This window comes from Trichoderma evansii, assembly GCF_050947405.1.
Source record: "Trichoderma evansii strain SZMC 28006 chromosome Unknown GGI43scaffold_27, whole genome shotgun sequence".
NCBI lineage: Eukaryota > Fungi > Ascomycota > Sordariomycetes > Hypocreales > Hypocreaceae > Trichoderma > Trichoderma evansii.
In genome coordinates this window covers 177,625-195,339 of record NW_028145179.1, presented here as the reverse complement: position 1 = coordinate 195,339, position 17,715 = coordinate 177,625, and the positions used below count along the sequence as shown (strand labels likewise).

General features: G+C 43.9%; 8 protein-coding genes across 8 annotated transcripts; 5 read left to right on the top strand and 3 right to left on the bottom strand.

The window, feature by feature from the left end:
- Positions 1–198: 198 nt before the first annotated feature.
- GGI43DRAFT_416182 (uncharacterized protein) lies at positions 199–907 on the top strand (the record flags this gene model as incomplete). Its single annotated transcript, XM_083207246.1, has 2 exons — positions 199–308; positions 382–907. Coding segments are annotated over exons 1-2 (332 nt in total), but the record flags the coding sequence as incomplete, so codon positions are not given.
- Positions 908–1,700: 793 nt separating this feature from the next.
- GGI43DRAFT_387785 (carbon-nitrogen hydrolase family protein) lies at positions 1,701–2,715 on the top strand (the record flags this gene model as incomplete). Its single annotated transcript, XM_083203987.1, has 2 exons — positions 1,701–1,858; positions 1,914–2,715. The coding sequence occupies 2 exons, from the start codon at positions 1,701–1,703 to the stop codon at positions 2,713–2,715; spliced, it is 960 nt and encodes a 319-aa protein (XP_083056350.1).
- An 858-nt stretch (positions 2,716–3,573) lies between these two features.
- GGI43DRAFT_387784 (general substrate transporter) lies at positions 3,574–4,360 on the top strand (the record flags this gene model as incomplete). The annotated part of the gene is made up of 4 exons (XM_083203986.1): positions 3,574–3,788; positions 3,851–3,972; positions 4,025–4,233; positions 4,301–4,360. 4 exons carry the CDS (start codon positions 3,574–3,576, stop codon positions 4,358–4,360), a joined length of 606 nt encoding a protein of 201 aa, XP_083056349.1.
- Positions 4,361–5,497: 1,137 nt separating this feature from the next.
- Positions 5,498–6,628, bottom strand: GGI43DRAFT_416181 (nuclear transport factor 2 family protein). The gene is made up of 2 exons (XM_083207245.1): positions 5,908–6,628; positions 5,498–5,827 (listed from the first exon to the last, which is right to left on the bottom strand). Exons 1-2 carry the CDS (start codon positions 6,321–6,323, stop codon positions 5,551–5,553), a joined length of 693 nt encoding a protein of 230 aa, XP_083056348.1. The 5' UTR covers positions 6,324–6,628; the 3' UTR covers positions 5,498–5,550.
- Positions 6,629–6,882: 254 nt separating this feature from the next.
- Positions 6,883–11,247, top strand: GGI43DRAFT_425670 (uncharacterized protein; the record flags this gene model as incomplete). Its single annotated transcript, XM_083208537.1, has 7 exons — positions 6,883–7,074; positions 7,126–7,592; positions 7,644–7,844; positions 9,020–9,427; positions 9,489–9,659; positions 9,693–10,752; positions 10,801–11,247. 7 exons carry the CDS (start codon positions 6,883–6,885, stop codon positions 11,245–11,247), a joined length of 2,946 nt encoding a protein of 981 aa, XP_083056347.1.
- Positions 11,248–11,663: 416 nt separating this feature from the next.
- Positions 11,664–12,687, bottom strand: GGI43DRAFT_430721 (glutathione S-transferase family protein; the record flags this gene model as incomplete). Its single annotated transcript, XM_083209305.1, has 4 exons — positions 11,664–11,870; positions 12,010–12,183; positions 12,266–12,547; positions 12,673–12,687. The coding sequence occupies 4 exons, from the start codon at positions 12,685–12,687 to the stop codon at positions 11,664–11,666; spliced, it is 678 nt and encodes a 225-aa protein (XP_083056346.1).
- A 2,036-nt stretch (positions 12,688–14,723) lies between these two features.
- GGI43DRAFT_387781 (uncharacterized protein) lies at positions 14,724–16,422 on the top strand (the record flags this gene model as incomplete). The annotated part of the gene is made up of 8 exons (XM_083203985.1): positions 14,724–14,747; positions 14,879–15,226; positions 15,294–15,358; positions 15,505–15,858; positions 15,910–15,974; positions 16,032–16,099; positions 16,205–16,334; positions 16,391–16,422. The coding sequence occupies 8 exons, from the start codon at positions 14,724–14,726 to the stop codon at positions 16,420–16,422; spliced, it is 1,086 nt and encodes a 361-aa protein (XP_083056345.1).
- Positions 16,423–16,715: 293 nt separating this feature from the next.
- Positions 16,716–17,645, bottom strand: GGI43DRAFT_430719 (carbohydrate esterase family 4 protein; the record flags this gene model as incomplete). The annotated part of the gene is made up of 1 exon (XM_083209304.1): positions 16,716–17,645. Exon 1 carries the CDS (start codon positions 17,556–17,558, stop codon positions 16,716–16,718), a length of 843 nt encoding a protein of 280 aa, XP_083056344.1. The 5' UTR covers positions 17,559–17,645.
- Positions 17,646–17,715: the final 70 nt, after the last annotated feature.

Here is a 17,715-nt window from a genome sequence, read left to right as displayed (position 1 = left end):
GAGGAGCTACATATGAGGCATTAGTATTGACACCAGCCATATGCATGTCAACGGCCCAACAGGTTACACCGGCGGCCAAGTCAATAGTCCTCGTATCTGCACCAACTATACTTGAGTAAATGTAATAGTACATAAATATATATATATATATAGGTAGCGAAGATAGGTGTGCCATTCTAAAGAGAAAATTACTCGACAGCTACATTATAAGCTATTGTTCCAATATAAAAAAGAGAGAAAAGGAAAGAAGAAAATTGAAAGCAAACTTCTACAACTTCAGTCCAAAGATACACATTACAATTATGAAAGTACACATATCTGCCTTATATCTGTTTTACAACAACTACATACTACATGAGACTTTTACTTACATATAAATAGGCTTCAGCTTCTACGTTGATACTGGCACTCCATGCCTGGGCCTTGGCTGTATTAGCAGCGCCTATTACAGACGAAAGTTCCGACCACTCTTCATCACTTGTACAGCGCTTTCCTTTTTGGCTAGAGTGTCGAACTGTCCAATCCGATCGGACCTGTCGCCAAAATGGAGTTGCGCGGTGTTCCGACATGGGTACAGTACAATCTGTACTTCATATGTGTCAAGACAATTGTACATGTTATTACACTGCGCCATGCCATCCTGCTTGTGCTGAAGAGGCCGAGGTAACACAAAGTGGCGGAGATGGTGTTGAAAAGACAGAGGATAACTAATATGCTATTTGCGATGAACTGTATTTCTACACCAAGTAGGAAATGGAAAATTAGCTCTTTATGAAATTTTTTCATTCGGTTATACCTCTCAAGGTTATCTCTAGCCAATCACTTGCATGCCAAGGTAAACTTTTCCAAGCCGAGGAAACGTTTCATGGGCGCGTAGAGTTGCTTGGGAGAATGTGTAGAGTCATTTATGAAGTAGCTAAAATTAGTCTTTGTTATGTTGTATTTCTAACTCAAATATTATCCAAGTACTTTTTATTACATAAATTTATTGTATCTTGTTATTAGATAACCATTGACTTGCCTATAATGGGTCCTGTCATGAACACATTGACTATCCCTTGCCTTGGCGTCTGCAACTTGCTTGATAATGTAAATAACACGACCTCAGCTTGTAGAAACTATAATTGCAAATATGGCCTAATAAGGCAACTGCAAGGATTTATTTGTCTAATCAAAGTCTTCTTTGTGCATTTCAACTACTCAATTTATAATTCTGGACCAGTATTCAGCTAAAGAGTTCAATATCTAGACATGTTCCTACCTCTAGCTAGTTGTTCTAACGCAACTTTTGCAGAATTCCGATTAATAATCTCTGAAGCGAATCGGAGACTTTACTGCTGGCCAACCCCAGCACTAACGTAGGACAACATGCCAGAAACAGCAACGACTGACTCGCCCAAGCTGTTTACATGTCGGGTTTAAATTAAGCTCAATGACAAATGGAGTGCTTATTACAGCTAGACTCAAAAGATAAAACTTAATTCGGCGCTCGAGCAGCAGCGGTTTTTTATGTCATACTAATCATATTATTATTTTGTATACTAATCAGAAATATACAAACATGAAGCTATTCAAACATCAATTCATCGCACGCTTCAAAATATATAAGAAATATTGCTCTTTAACAATTTATCGTGCGTAAATACTTGTGAACAACAACATATTCTTTTCTCAATTAAACTCCAAACACCAAGAACAATATGAGCGAAACAATTAAAGTTGGTGCTGTGCAGGCAGAGCCCGCATGGCTTAACTTGCCGGAATCTGTCAAGAAAGTTACATCTCTTGTTGAACAGGCCGGTAAAGACGGAGTGAATGTCTTGGGATTCCCAGAATTGTTTGTGCCAGGATATCCATGGTGTGTACAGTGTGATTTGTGAAAACGATTTAAAAAGGAATACTGACTTCATTAGGAGCATCTGGACTGAGCCCTACCTTGACAATACGGGTATGTTTCACGAATATATGGCCAACTCCCTTGTCAAGGAGTCCTCCGAGATGGACCAAATCCGAGAAGCTGTCAAAAAAGCGGGTATTTTCATCGTTTTGGGCTATTCCGAGAGAGATGGCGATAGTTTGTATATTGCGCAATCTTTCATTGATCTAACCGGTACGATTGTCCTACACCGCCGAAAAATCAAGCCAACAGGTGTGGAGCGCGCACTTTGGGGAGAAGGACACGGAGAGGAGAGTCTTACCAACGTGGTGGACAGCCCCTTTGGCAAGATTGGCGGTCTCAACTGCTGGGAACACTTCCAGCCTTTGTTACGTTATCATGAGTACAGCCAGGGGGTTGATATTCATATTGCAGGCTGGCCTCCATTCTTTGCTAGGCCGGAAAACATTCCTATTCTGTATACCACCACGGGCGAGGGAGACCGCCTTGCCTGTCAATTCATGGCCATGGAAGGAGCTTGTTTTGTAGTTGTCAGCACCCAAGTGATGAGCGAAAAGGGAAGGCAGAAATTGAAGCTGGTTGGTAGCCCCCATGTGCAGACCCCAGGAGGAGGTTTCGCTATGATATTTGGACCTGACGGAACGCCACTGGTTGACCCAATGGATCCGGGTGAAGAACCTATTCTGACTGCAGAGATCCAGCTTAGCACCATTGACTATGCAAAGCAGATGCTTGATGTCGTCGGACATTACTCGAGGCCAGATTTGCTGAGCCTGAATGTCAACCTGAAGACAGCAAAGCCCATCCACTACACTTAAGACATGGAAGGCAAATTGCCCAAGTTGCCCAAAGGTGGGCATATTTTAGGCAACTCTACAAGTTATTCTTAGATAGTATTTGAGGTTCAATCATGGGCCTAAATAAAATTGTGCGTCTCAATTGAGCGCATAGCATCTCTTTTTTCCCCACCTCTAAACATTCTGAGCCTGTAGGTGTAGAAGTAATTACAGCCCATTTGTTGTAGTACTTTCAAGGTTAATAACAACTAGTGTAGCTTGTAATAGTTTGTGTTACCAACTCCCTAGATTTAGGGGTTGAATTCCTCCGAGCTAAGCAAATCCAATTCCTCCGGCGCCAGTGTCAATCTTTCTAGGGCTGGTTCCCCCATTGCTCCTAGCGGTCAACGCTACCAATAGCTCCCCGCAAGCTTTTCTCAGGGTATGGAGAGAGACAGCAAACAAGCCCAGGACGGAGAGTTCAATGTTGTCAAAGTTGATATTTTCTTTATTATCTCGTCATGCCGCTGTTTGGCAATTAGAATAAGGCACTTAACCAGCTTGGTTCTTCTATTTCAATTAAAAAGTCGAAATTGCGGCGTTGTTTTATTCCTTTGCGATAATGGGTCAACAACTTAACCCTTATAGTATAGCTATAAGCTCGGCAATTTGCCTTGGAGGTATCACTTATGGCTATGGGTTTGCAGTTTTTGTGACCAGTATTGGTCAACCGGGCTTCTATCAATACTTCAATCTTGATCGTGGGTCTATCTTTCTTACATCGCGACACTGAACTGACAAAATCAGCCGCTTCACGTTACACAGCCAAGTACGGAAAGGACTCTACCCCCAATAACTCACAAGTGCTGCTTAAACTAACATGTTAGTCGAAAGCGTGCGATGGCAATTGCAGCAGCTTGTGCAGCCATTGGTGGCGGTCTCACCGCAGGATCTGTCCACATTGTAATGTTGATTATTGTTCGCATTCTTCAAGGCTTTGGTCTTGGTTTGACCATCTGCCTGGTTTCTCTCTATCTAACAGAGGTTGCACCAGCTCGGCAGCGGGGATTGCTGTCGTCCATGACAGTGTGCAGCCTTGGAGGAGGATACTTGATGTACATTTCATTGTTGCTATGGAATTTGTGTAGGATTCACTATATTGCTAACATAACTATAGATGCGATTTGGTTGCAGTCGGAACCTATAGCTCTACCAATGCAACTCTTCAATGGCGCCTACCTCTGGCCTTGGCTTCTGTTGGCGCTGTGTGCCTTCTTGGGAGCCTCTGCTTTATTCCGGGTAAATGCCCCCCAGAGATAAGCAATAATTCCATTCTAATAACATATAATAGAAAGTCCTCGATACTTAGCATGGGTAGATAGGCATGAAGATGCATGGACAGTGGTTAGGAGACTTCATCACGACCCTGACAACCCTGACGAGGCGGCTGCACGGTCAGTGCTGGATCAAATTATTCGTCAGGTGGCCTATGATAAGGAGCAGAATGCAGGATATAAGCACATGATCGCCAATCCGTCACTGAGGAAAAGGACATTGTTGGTAATTTTTCTTGGGTATGCGCCCTCTTCTGCTGGATATCTGCTTTCGGCTAACGGATATGTACTAGCTTTGCAAGTCAATCAACTGGGGTGAGAGATCGCTATTATCTATCATTGAACTTGTCTAAAAAATCCAGGTCCTGGGTATTACGAACTTTATAGTACCTATATTCAATAGCCTTAACATCACTGGCCGTTGGCCGTTGGTATTTCTTGGTAAGCCCCGTTTCTAGGCTTATAAGCACAGCAATTTGCTAAGGGAAAACGATAAAAGTGGGATACAGTATATGTGGAAATACATCAGCATGGATCAATGCATTCTTGGTGGACAGGGTAGGCCGACGGCGTATGTTACGTGAGTGCTTCTTCATTGTAAAAGTCGCGCCTCAAACAGAGCCTGTACTAATTGCATTCACGCAACTGATTAGTTGTCGGATTCCCAGCTACAGCCTCGGTCCTAGTCACTGAAGCCCTATTGCAGTGGAAGTACCTAGATAGTGGCAATCGTGGCGGAGAGATTGCGTGTCTGGTTTTTATCTTTGCATTCATTGTGGCTTATCAGATAGTTGAAGCCCCCATCTTTGTTTTCGCTGCGGAGATATTTCCGACCACGCTTCGAGCGATGGGTATCGGTCTAAATTTCTTTGCATACTCTGTTGGAGCAATCGTCTGGACAGCACCAGCCGATGTTGCATTCAAAAACATGTGAGTTTTCGGCATATTCTTGTACTGCTTAATCCCTGTACGGAAAGTTCTAACTTCATTCTTTCACAACTAGTAAATGGGCGTTGTATTTGATATGGGCAGGTTTATGTCTGATATGTACAGGCGTGGTGTACTTCTTTGTCCCCGAAACGGCAAAATTACCGATGGAGGAAATCGCCGAACTTTTTGGAGACACAGTTGTAGTACACTTACGCGCTGACAGTAGTGAGGCGGTCAATGGAAATGGGACGGATGCAGGAGGGGACAGTAATCAAAAACTGTATACCCTGAAGCATGTGGAAAATACAGATGTGTAATTATTACTTTGGCCCTGGTTGGAGATATAAGCGCTATATACTTGGAATAAGACCTTGAGACTGGTAAAACAACACATTCAAGATCTATTTCTCCTTTAGATAGAACGTTTATACTAAGAAATAGAAGCAATATATCTCCTAGTTATGCGAATTCTTATACAAGTTCCGTTACTATGTTTTATTAATTCCAGGCTTTTATAATTGATCTCAATCACAGACACATTTTCAAGGTAAAAATGTTAGAGGTAGCCTGCAATACGCGATGTAGCTCTCATTCTTTATTATTATCTAGGATATTACTCTTCAAGATTATCTCGTCCTATATCAGCAACGGCGGCGTCATGTGGCTCATTTAGCCCAAGTGAATCGCCCAGCCACCACACAGCGTCTAGGAATAGCCTTGAAATCTTCCATCCATCTTCGTGTTTCTCTAATGTCCAATAGTAATATCCCCCCTCGAAGAAATTTTGACCCAAGTCAAGTTTGTGGGTAGCATGAGCCGCGAAGAGGGTTGAACGTGCGAATGCTAGAGCAGGTGATGAAAAGTGTACTTTAAAGTTTGAGGATAAATGCTAACCATCAATTAATATACATGCTCACATTTCTTGTAAGACAGGCAAATCGGAAACTTTGGCGGGTAGAGGGCACCCACCATCATCCTGTAAAAACGCAACTCGGCCTTCATGGCAAATTTCGCTAGGCCTTCGCGCCCAGTACATGTACCAAATGGATATGTTACTTCACAGTTCGGCGTGAAGAGAACGGCCCAGACGCTAGAAAGGGAAGAATCAACCCTGCAGCTATCAAGCGTATACGCGTAATTGTGTAGCACATCTATAACCTGGTCTTTCTCGTAAAGATATGTAATTTTATCTTCCAGAGTCGATGGCTGCTGCATCAAAGCTGTCCTGCTTTGGGAATCATCTGTGGCATGTGTGCCCTCCAACTCATCTCGGTTGTGATTGCTGTTATATTTTAGCAGCGCTGGATAGCAGAGTGGATGATCTATAGGCAGCAAAGCCGGTCGTGGAGTGGATGCCATGACTTTTCCATTCGGGTTGACCTGCATCTTCGTTTTAGGGTGGTATCTCTGAAAGAAGAAATATGTGTCTAATATGTCTGGTTTCGGTTACGTTGACTTCTTACTAATGGCTAATAGCTTTACCCGTGGAAAGACAATGGGCCTGCGAAAAGTCACACAGATAGAAATACGTAGTCGCCGGGGTTTGGAGCGACTTAATGCGCATTGAGTCGGCGATGAGCCGCTGTGGGTGGATTCCTCCGGTAGATCCTCCGGGCTGATGACGATTGCGGGGGAAGTTGAAAGATGGGCCGTGAACTTGGTACCGGGGCAAATAAACATTTCTAGAGTACGTGAATTGCTCAGATACTGTAAATTGTTAAAGTAGCTCTAAATAAAGCAAATGCCGAAAGCTGGGTGAAATCACCTTGAATGTGAAAATTGCGAGTTGTCCGATAATCTGGTTGGAAAGCTCTCCATCAAACCAAGTCGCGACCATATCTTCGTCTAGTTAAGCCCAACACTGGTGCCAATTCGTAGAATCCACGGGATATTTGATGCTCTATATTGTTAGACAGCTATACGCGCTATATCATATCTCTTCTCAATGGCACCTCCCTGGACTCGTCTCATTCGGTTTGTGGCGGAAGAAGATGGACACATTCACCTTGGACAGGTGGACGCAAACATCCCCGATATAGGTATTGCAACTTTCGAGGGTACCCCGATTTCCGCCAAGCTCATTGAAGGGTCTTTGTACAACGGTGTTGTCTCAGACACGGTCATGACCGTTAAACAGGTAGGTCTAAGACGGATCTCCCTTGATGGCTATAATACTAATCCAGAATAGCTTTTACCGCCAGTATCGATTGACCAAAGGAGCATCATTCGCTGTCTCGGCCTCAATTACCGTGATCATGCTAAAGAGTCAAATATGCCGATTCCTGAAGTCCCGGTCCTGTTCTTCAAGCCTCCGCATGCATTGATGGGTCCTTGGCCTGAGAAAATCAGGATCCCAAAGTTCGTGCAGGATGGGTCCAGCGACTATGAGGCGGAACTCACCCTGATAATATCCAAGACGGGCAAAAACATTGCGGAGGAGGACGCATTTGATCATGTTCTCGGATACACATGTGGGAATGATGTTAGTGCTCGCACAGAGCAATTCAAAACCAGCCAGTGGTCGTTCTCCAAGGGGCTTGATGCGTCTGCACCAATTGGTCCTGTCTTGGTCTCCCAGAGCGCAATCGGTGATCCACACAATCTTAGCATCAGGGCCATATATAACGGAGCTGTCGTACAGGATTCAAATACAAGGTACGTAGCAAGCTAAATCGTGTAGCACATCTACTGATGGGGAACAAATAGTCAGATGATATTTTCCATCCCAAAAATCATTTCGTTTCTCTCACAAGGAACAACACTGGAACAGGGAACAATTATTATGACCGGAACACCGCCGGGGATTGGATGTATGCGGGATCCTAAAATTTACCTGCGTGATGGGGATGATATAAGGGTCCAGATTGGAAAGATTGGGACATTGATAAATGCAGTGTATTATGAGAAGTGAGAATGCGATGCAGGCATTGTGTAGCTGGTTATCATCGACTCATAATTCTCAGAGGAATAATTGTACAATATGACATGATATGTGATGTAACGGACCACGGATAAGAGGTAGGTAACAACCTGCGTATCGCCAAATCAACACGAAAAAGCGAGGCTTGAGGCGTTAGCTAAGTAGGGCATCTCTCTGAACGCACATATGATTCTCTCAAGCATGAAAGCAGCCGTAGAACCGGTTCGGTAAGCCTTTAACCGAACGGCTGAACAGAATTAGTCTCGGCTCTTTATTCCACTGCATGTGACTAGTAATCCGTGAGGAGCCACGCATTGATTCCAGCCTCAGGGTTTAGGAGATTCGGCTAAGTTGTGCCTCAGAATGGGCAACAGCTTAAGAAGCTAGAAGAAGCTCTGCTCAAGAGGAAGGGCGGTAATCAATCTGGAGCGCGTTTGTGGCGAATTGGATACCCATTGAGGCGTAATAACTTTATGTTATTGCTAGTATCCCGCCAATGAGCTACACAATAAATTCTCTAGCACAGTACGACTCGGCGTCAATCAAATCTCACTCAGGATTCATTCGCTTCTGCGAAGTGTTTTTGGAGACGGGATGCTTCTAACCACTGCGGGGGTTCATATTATTAAGCCGGCTTCTTCCCCACGGGCGGCGGCATCTTTCAAGGCATAAACAGCGGGGCGTTTAACAATCAACCCTTTGCAACAAACTTACCGCTCATCACTGATCCTGCCTGGGTTATTTCTCACGGTGGGCTTCCGGATGGGTCATGCCAGACGCCATGGAATTCTATTCCTCTACAGCTGTTGCGTGTTATACTTGTCGCAGGTAACAATAGCCCCCACGGTCTGCCACCTCGTTACAGCCACGCGTAGGTGTTGATTCAATGTTCATGGCGAGCTAACTTTATGTTTTGTGTAGGCGTAAGATGAAATGGTAAAAATAATATCTTGAAGTTTTCTTTGCGTCCTAATTTGGCTAAATCTTATTATTACTGGTATATAGCAGTCGCGATCGACCTTCGTGTTTATCATGTATGTCAGTGGGGAGTGCTTGCTCTTATCCTCACTCTACAAGAAAGCCTGGTCCCAAGCCTGGTAAGATTCCTGTGTTAATTGCCCTTCAACGTCGATAATTTATTTAATTGTGATCATACAGGCAGCAGCAGGGTAACATTGCACAACCGCCGAGGGTCGAGGACGACGGGCTTGTCAACTAGAACCGACGGTGCCACTCGCCATTCCAGTGGTGGTGTAATGAACCATGCCGGCCATACGTCCTCTGAAGATAATATCAGTGCAACACGCTTAAGCCCGCTGGAGGATACATCCTGCGAGGATCTCGGTCGGTTAACACCAAATTCCAGCCAGTGGTCGCGCGGTACGGCAACGGTTTCTTTAAGCCACCTAGAATCGATATCACTCTCTGATATGATGCATCCATCTCACGATATGCCTTATTCTCAACGATCCCCAGGTGAAGTGTCTGCCGAAGCTCCAAGAACACTGGCAGAATCAGATATGGCTATCTGGAATCACCTCGAGATTTCGCAACAAGCATACGACGAGCTGTGGGTGATTTTATTCATATTTTGTGGCTTTGCGAACAAAGTTAACCTCGATTTCTTCCAGCCTCGAAGCATATTTTCAAAACATGTCCACGTTTTCTCTATTTCACAAACCAGAGTTTCACTCAAAGTTGGGTGCTGTGTCATCCAATTCGGAGTCGGCCGCTCTGGTGGCATCAATGTTCATCTTCTCTTCTCGCTTCCTACAAGATTCACACAAGCGAAGGTGCTCATTGTTCCAACAGCAAGAGTACGACACACTACCGAGCCCAGAGACCTTCCATGCACTGGCACGTAAATATATCGCAGCTGCCCTAGATGAGTGTTCAGAAGACGCGCCATCTCTGTGCGTCTTGCAGGCGTTGATCTTGAGTACGTTTCATCAACTGTCTCAGGATGTTCGGGGGCTGGCGTGGAGATCACTAGGAGTCTGTATACGAGTTGCCTACGAAATAAACCTTCACAAAATAGATGCCGGGAGAATTGCCAACCAAAAAGACGACACCACTTATGAAAAGGAGCAATGGATTTTAGATGAGGAACGTCGAAGAGCTTGGTGGGCAATATGGGAACTTGACGTCTTTGCTTGCACAGTCCGGAGGCTACCGACAGGACTTGATTCGATGCAAACGGAGACTTTCTTACCAGTCAGTGACGAGGCCTGGTTTGGCGGCATGTATCAGCCCAGCTGCTGCCTGGATCTCGACCCAAAGGCTCGATGGAAGATGCTCGAAAAATGCGCAAACCATAGCTGGAAATCATGGTATATTGTGCTCAATTCGATGATGCGAGACGCTCATGTTCTCTCGTATTCCCGAGGAATGTATAGCATGGCCAGCTTTAATAGTAATGCCCAATCAGCCATATCGAGCTCTGCATCGTTTGGAACAATAAGTGATGGCTTAAAAGCTCTTGAAGAATCTCTCTCTTCATTTGGAAGAGCTTTGCCAAAGGAGATATCCTATTGCAATGAATACCTTGGCTTCCATTCCAAGACCTCAATGGAGACACAATCAACTCTTACAAATGATTGCGCAACGCATAGCCTATATATGATGACCCAACTAACGAGATTCATGATTTATCATTACCAAATGTTCTGGGATGGTCGAACAATGGATTCAGCATCTGCTGAAGATCTTACAGAAGAATCGGGAAACCAGCAGTACCGACTGCCAACATATAGTGTCAGCACTGAAGCTTGGAACCGATACCTCGAAAGCGCCGACAACATCCTTCGCATGATACGAAACAGCAGCCCTTATCACGTCCGCTATGTAAATCCACTCTTTGCCAGCACCATATGGATTGCAGCAGTTGCGCAAGTAGTTAGCAAGGTCTTCAACCCGGAGCCTTCAAACGCCCAAACTTCACAGTCCAAACTCGAAGTTTTGCAACACAATTTTGATGGTTATGTCTCATTCTGGGGCACTTCTAGGGCTTTACAGCATAAGCTCAATACTTTGGAAAGTCGTCTTCAAAATGTTCAGCGTCGACAAAGCAAAGGTTATGGTTCTCCTAGTACGGATAACAGGAACCTTTTAGCGAGGGATCAACCCCAAGACTCAACAACTAGACAGTCTCTCGGAGTTAACTCTGGACATCAAGATCTCCTTTTAGACAGCACAGCTCCAGGCTTTACGGGAGTGGATGTTACACTTGATCCAACGAGTGCTTTTTATTCATGTGGTCCCTTCGGATTGCCAGCAGATATAGTAAACAGCGCGTGGCCGATGGACCTGACGAGCATGAAGTACAACCCTTCTGATGTTTTCAACTATGACGCTCTGGATTTTCTTAATTACTCTTTCAATGGCTCATAGCAGTACTACAGCTAATGTTTCCTATTCCTTTTCAATTTTATTTTCGGCAGCACTGGCGCAGGTACAAAACACTGGAATCAAAAGGCACTAACCAGTTCCCAGCTGCAATATAATACATTTCGCCTTGTGATAATAATGATGTAAGTAGCATAAAAAGAATAAAGATACTAATATATTGGTACTTGACAGCTCCTGCGCAGCTGGGTATAGCCAAAATCACGTCATGTCTTACTTCCATCTTACCTTCGTCTTCCTCCTTTTTCTGCGTTTTCTTTTATAATTATACTCGTAGTGATGCCTCTGTAAGAGCTCATTAAGCTCTTTTAGTTCCCTCTCAAGGTCATATACGTTAGGGCTACCGATTCCTTATTGTTTAATGAAGAGCAGATATTAATATTCCATTTTCTAAAAAGAAATCACTTATGCGCATCTTGTTTCAAACCCTTTGGGACCCAAACTTTGTTTCCAGCGACAAACTGCTTCAGTTCCTCAGGCTTTTCAATAACTTTGTTCAAATCAGTGCCACTTGGGATATGAAATCCCTTCTGTACTGCTGGTCGTGACGCCATCCTCTTGTGCCAAATCTGCAATGTCGGAAACTCGGTCATATCGATTTCAGAGAACTCTTTTCCAATATCAGTAGAATTCTCATCAATGGGGCAATGGCAGAAAGTGAAACTTGTATATGATGGAAGATTACTCACTTGCCGAGTTTACCTAGCACTAGAGAGCTATGTCTGCAATGGTACATTTGCTACTGACAAGATAATCAGATCTAGATTCCCTAAGCTTCTTATCCACAGTCCGGTAAAGGCGCCTTGTTTCGTTTTTATATCTGTCGATGGCGTAGGGAATGGGTTCCGGTGCAAGCGAATAACGTATGAAATGATTCGCCTGACCCTGCATTGGTCCTACACCAGCATTTTGGAAGAATAGCTACCACGGACAGTTTTAGCAAAATGTTATAAGAACGCAAACCGCTCCAACACCGCTAAAATGCTGGAATATATTAACTTACCCAGTTGTTCGTTTCATAATGCTCCTTGGTGCCCTTCGGGTATGACAATTTATGTTCAGGATCGTAGTTGTCGATTAGATATTGTTGAATACTGCCCGACTCAAACAACGAGATAGGTGTTTTGTCTGGCAATTCATCTGTCAGAGCCGGAATTCGCCCATTGGGGTTGATAGCGAGGAACCATGGCTCCTTGTGGGCCATTTTCCCAAGCTCCACGACTGTTATGTCATACGGAAGCCCAAGCTCCTCAAGCGTAATCGAGATCTTGTGGCCGTTGGGCGACTGTGCCGTGTAAAGATGAATTATTACTCAAGTTTAAGTCTCAGGTAACCAGAGGGCTGATATGAGGTTATGATACAAGAGGTTGTCCATTCAAGGAGAGAGATATAATATGCACGTATATATACATATGCGTATTCCATCTTGATAAGCTCCCTTCGCATTAAAAATCACGATTTCTAAACATGCACCACTATCTCATTCGAGTTTTCATCGGCGATTAGCAATTTTCGGCGCCTGTGACGTATGTAACTTGACTGACAATAAATCCGAATTAATAGTAACACTTCGGATACTACGACTTTTGAAAACGACGTTAAGAGTTTCATACGCAGCTGATAATTCTAGATTAGCATTGTAGCCTTCCAAAGCAGTAATCCTCCGAAACTAATTTAACAATTCCTCCGACCCCCTTTGGCCCATTGTTTACGTTAGTTCATCCGGCGCTACTATCCATGAGCAAAAGGGCGGGGTAGAAATTAAGTATTTGCCGAGAATTACTAGCTGCATGGCTGGAATAAATCACAATTGAGTAGAGCCATATTGGTATTTATATGAAAACATAAGTTGATGAATATTAATTATTATTTTTTATCAATTTATAATTGGCCATAATAGAGATGAGGAACTAATGGAATTTCTCTTCAGCGATTCAATTGTTGAATAGTCTACACTAGCAAACGGAGCCAAAGAGCAAAGGTCTGGAGTAGTGAGCAGAGGTTATAGTGGATTGTATAAAGGATGGTGGGAATCGTTCCTATAAACCATATTGTTATACGAGGGAAAGCTCGAACTCTATTGTGCAAAAGACTATTTTAATATACACTATCGGATCAATTATGATAATCTCAAAGCATTCTCCAGGATAGTAAAGCTAATATAAGAGAGGAGGGTAATCCTGATGAGCTTGATGTTAATGCCGAGATCCCCGCCACAACCCTCCAAGATATTATGCAAGATCCCAGAGATGTCTCCGGCGATTCAGTCAAAAGCAGAGCAGTATATGGAAGAAGAATTGCAATTTGCAACTAGATGTGCTATTGATGAACAACTAGATCTCTACTCTATATGAAGCACCCTATGTTATTATGAATGCAAGGATACAGGCTGGGGTAAAGCTTGGTACAGCGTTAAAAATTAAAAGCCGTAAATATAAATAAGTAAATGCGGTGAGCTCGTCATCTTGATTCTGTTTGTGCCTAGAATAGCCAGAGCGCAAGAGCCAGCTGGCCAGACAGAGGAAGTGAATAGAAGAGGATGTATTTATGGATGGACGGAAAAGTGACTGCTAAAGCATCATAGCTCCTCCCTATACCTTTCATAGTGATACATGTAACTCCAGTCTCCAGTCTGTATATACGGAAGATTTACCATAGTTGTGAATAGTCATGCTGAGGAGTTATTCAATAAGATTTTGCTAGTCCTTACCGGACTAGGGCGACAATGAAATGCCCCTGGGCTAAATTCTCCTATCTACACATCAAATATTCCAATGACTTAAAGGACTTCTATAGTTATAAATTAAAAGAGACTTTTTACATCTTGGAGAGTGAGGAGAATCCCGACAGTCTATAAGTGGGACTCCCTGACCTATTATAAGCCAGTCTCTGTTACCTCAGCTCTAGACATATTGGATATCCACTATCATTAACCTTATTCATTCATATACAATAAGTTTTCACAATCTGGTGTATAAAGAAAGTAGCAAGACACAATGGGTGAAGTTTAAAAGTGTCATCTTGGGAAGTTAAGGCTCCTTTAGCTAGAGCAAGGCGCGACGATGGCCGGCCAAAGTTGAGCCTGAGCTAGAGAATAATAGCCTAAAAAGCAAGATTGGTTTCATTTGAACAGTGATAGATAGTCAGCCAGTATCTAAGCTATATCGACGCTAGCAAAGAAGCTACTAGCACATCGTTGTACATGTATCTTGCAAACGTTGCTCCGTACCTCATCATAGAAAAACTACACACTCGGGTTTCATACCGGGATGCATTTCCTGTAGACTAGATTGGGTGGATAAACTTCAGACTACATGGGTATGGATCTATTTGCTATCCATGCATCATCAACCACAGATATATGAGGACTAAGACGGGACTATTTCGACACTTTGAAGTACTCACGCAGTTGTCTTCCAATAATTCGACTCGTTGATCCGCCACAACTGACGGTGGGTTTCATGCGCCCTGAGTTCCTCGCGGATGTTGGGATGTTGGTGTCTCCACGATCGACAAGCAACGCGAATTTGCCGAGGCTATTATACGCCACATTTCATGATTTCGCAAAGTTGACTTCTCTTCCTGGTTGCCCCATCGTGTTGAATGATGGTTTCAGGAAGAAAGTGTCACACCGTCCAGCAACCTCCTGAGTACCGTTAGACGCCACCTTCACATCAAGGAAAATAGACAACGGGCGTTAATCCGCGCCAAGTTTCTCGCCAAGAGCGATAATAACCTAATTGCTTTACTATTTGTTATTATTGCGTCGACCAGAGATCAGCAATCACAAGCTGCCAACCATGACGGAGAACACCACGATTATGACAATCGTGGACCGCAACTTCTGAGGGTGAACATTGCCTTTGGCATCGTGGCTGTAATCACCGTTCTGCTGAGAACATATACTCGTGTCTTCGTCGTCAAGGCGCTGGGTCCTGATGACTGGTTTATGGCTGCGGCGACTGTACATGAGAGATATACTCGTCTCCTAGCTACACAAGGTAACGGTGTTAGACTAATAGTTTCGACAGATCGTCTGGGTCGCCTACTACGTTTCATCGAGTACTGGTGTATACTATGGCACTGGCCAACATATGTAGAACCTCGAGCCGGAGAATATGGAGAAAGCATTATACGTATGTAATTGCAATATGCATTATTACAATATCTGGCCGCGATACGGAGGTGAGAGAAATGCGCTGATCCAGAATAGCACTGGTGGCTGTGTTACCTTCTTTATAGTGTCATCGTGATTAACATCAAAGCGTCCTTTGCCTGGTTTTTGCTTCGCATCATAACCAACCAGGTGCATAAATGGATCATTTATGCAGCAACCTTGTTTTCGGTCATCCCGCGCATTGTTTTCTTCTTCGTCGCGCTGTTCCAATGCCAGCCCGTGTCATATTTCTGGGATAGGTCACAGCCTGGAAAATGCATCCCAATCAACATCATCATCTCTCTAGTATACTTTGACAGCGTGATGACTATCATTACCGACTTTACTTTCGCCATCCTGCCTGCCTTCATTATTTGGAGCCTTGAGATGAAGACGCAAGTCAAGACGCTTCTAGTCTTGTTGATCGCTATGGGCTGCATGTACGTTAGATGACATGCTAGACCAAGACGTGTACTAACATGTAGCGATAGTGCAAGCGCTGCCGTATGCGTACGATTGGCTTATACCCACACACTCAAGAATCCTGATTTCTTATGTAAATAGTCATTTTCTCAAGTATCATGGTTTTATTGCTAATTTTAGGTGAAACCAGGGGCAACCATCGACGTGGCTGTCCGGTCAACTATCGAAATGGGCTTGGCCATCAGCGCCGCAAGTCTGGTAACATTGCGACCGTTACTCAACCAGATCTCATGGAAATTGGGATTTGGATCCGAACAAAGGTCGTCACCAAGCCGCTGATATAAATTACCATCGAACCACAAGATCAACAACGGCGGCAGCCACCTTGATCGAAATGTTTATATCATGTCCGATTCAAAAGGTAGAAGCTTTGCCAAGAAGGACAGCGAGGACTGGGAGCTGGGAACACATGCAGCAGCTTATGCTGAGCCCAGTAAGAACTTGTCCACAGAATCGACCAAAGAAATTGACTTCGATAATGAAAGTCAGGAGCATTTGCACAGGGTATGTCTGAGATTTGATAAAAGGGAAGAATGGATAATCAAGACTTCACATAATACTATCCCTATTGCTTAATTCATTGCAAGCTATAGTATAAATTAATGAAATGCAGCAGAGGCGGCTGCAGTAACAGACTTAACTTGATAAGGAAAAGGCGTTTCTGGCTTCTAATTTAATAAATTTTAATAAAACCAATGGTTTACACAGAACATAATATATATAATTACTTAAGGTCCATTCAATAGAGAACAATGTAGAAAAATATAATTGCTTATAGTTTAATGTATCTAGGTATGACATAATCCACCTACTACTACCAAGTGGCGTTGATCCAAGAAGGGTCAGTTGGAAACGACTCTGGATGTTGTATGACCCAGTCAGCAACCTGATTGCAAGGTGCGCACCATATTCGAGGATCTTTAGCGACTAGTTCTACCACTTCTCTCATGGCCAGTAATTTCTCTTCACTTGTCTGAAGTATGGGATGGAAGAGAAAGGATATGTACGCGTTGGATCTCACGGCATCCTCTAATTGATGAAGAAAATGGTCTTTCAAGGCTTTCGGGTCGAGTGTGTCTTCCTCGGAACCATAGAATTGTCGTAATCCAGATAATTCGTTCATATAGAAGTAGGCATCAGTGGTCTTCCAATGAAATGGCAGGATGACGATGTCGCGCACAATTGCGACCCTCTCTGCGGCCGGAGATATGTAACGAACACCATATTTGTGCAGGTAATCGTACGTGGCGCCGTTGACTTGGCCACCGGGAGGCCGAAAGCCAGCATAGTTAATTTCCAGATTTTTCGCATTAGTGAAACTCTTGTCAAAGATTGCCTCTTCTTCGGTCGGAGATAGTTTAGCCCACGTCTCATGCTGGTATCCGTGCCAGGCAAGTTCATGCCCACGATTAATGATATCACGGCCAACAGTAGGATACACTCCCAGGCTCCAGGTCTCGAAAAAAAAAGTTGCTTTAACATCAGACTCGTCGAAGATTTTCAGCATGCGCGGCAGTGCCTCTGTCACCGACGAGTGATGTCCAACTGGCTTATTTTTAGGCCAAGTACCACTGTTAAGCTCCTGGGCTTCACCGAGGTTATCTGCTGTGAAGCTCACAGCTGCCTGCGCGCCATTGGGCCAAGGAGAATTGGTCATTTTCAATATAATTCAGCCGATGTCGACAATGATGCGAGAAGGATGGCCATTCCGATGTCCCCAATGTTCTAAGGACAGCTGGCTATTTATTCGTATGACAAAGAGGAGATACTGTGCGTGTCTTATGGCGGCTTACTACAGTGGGATGCACTTAGTT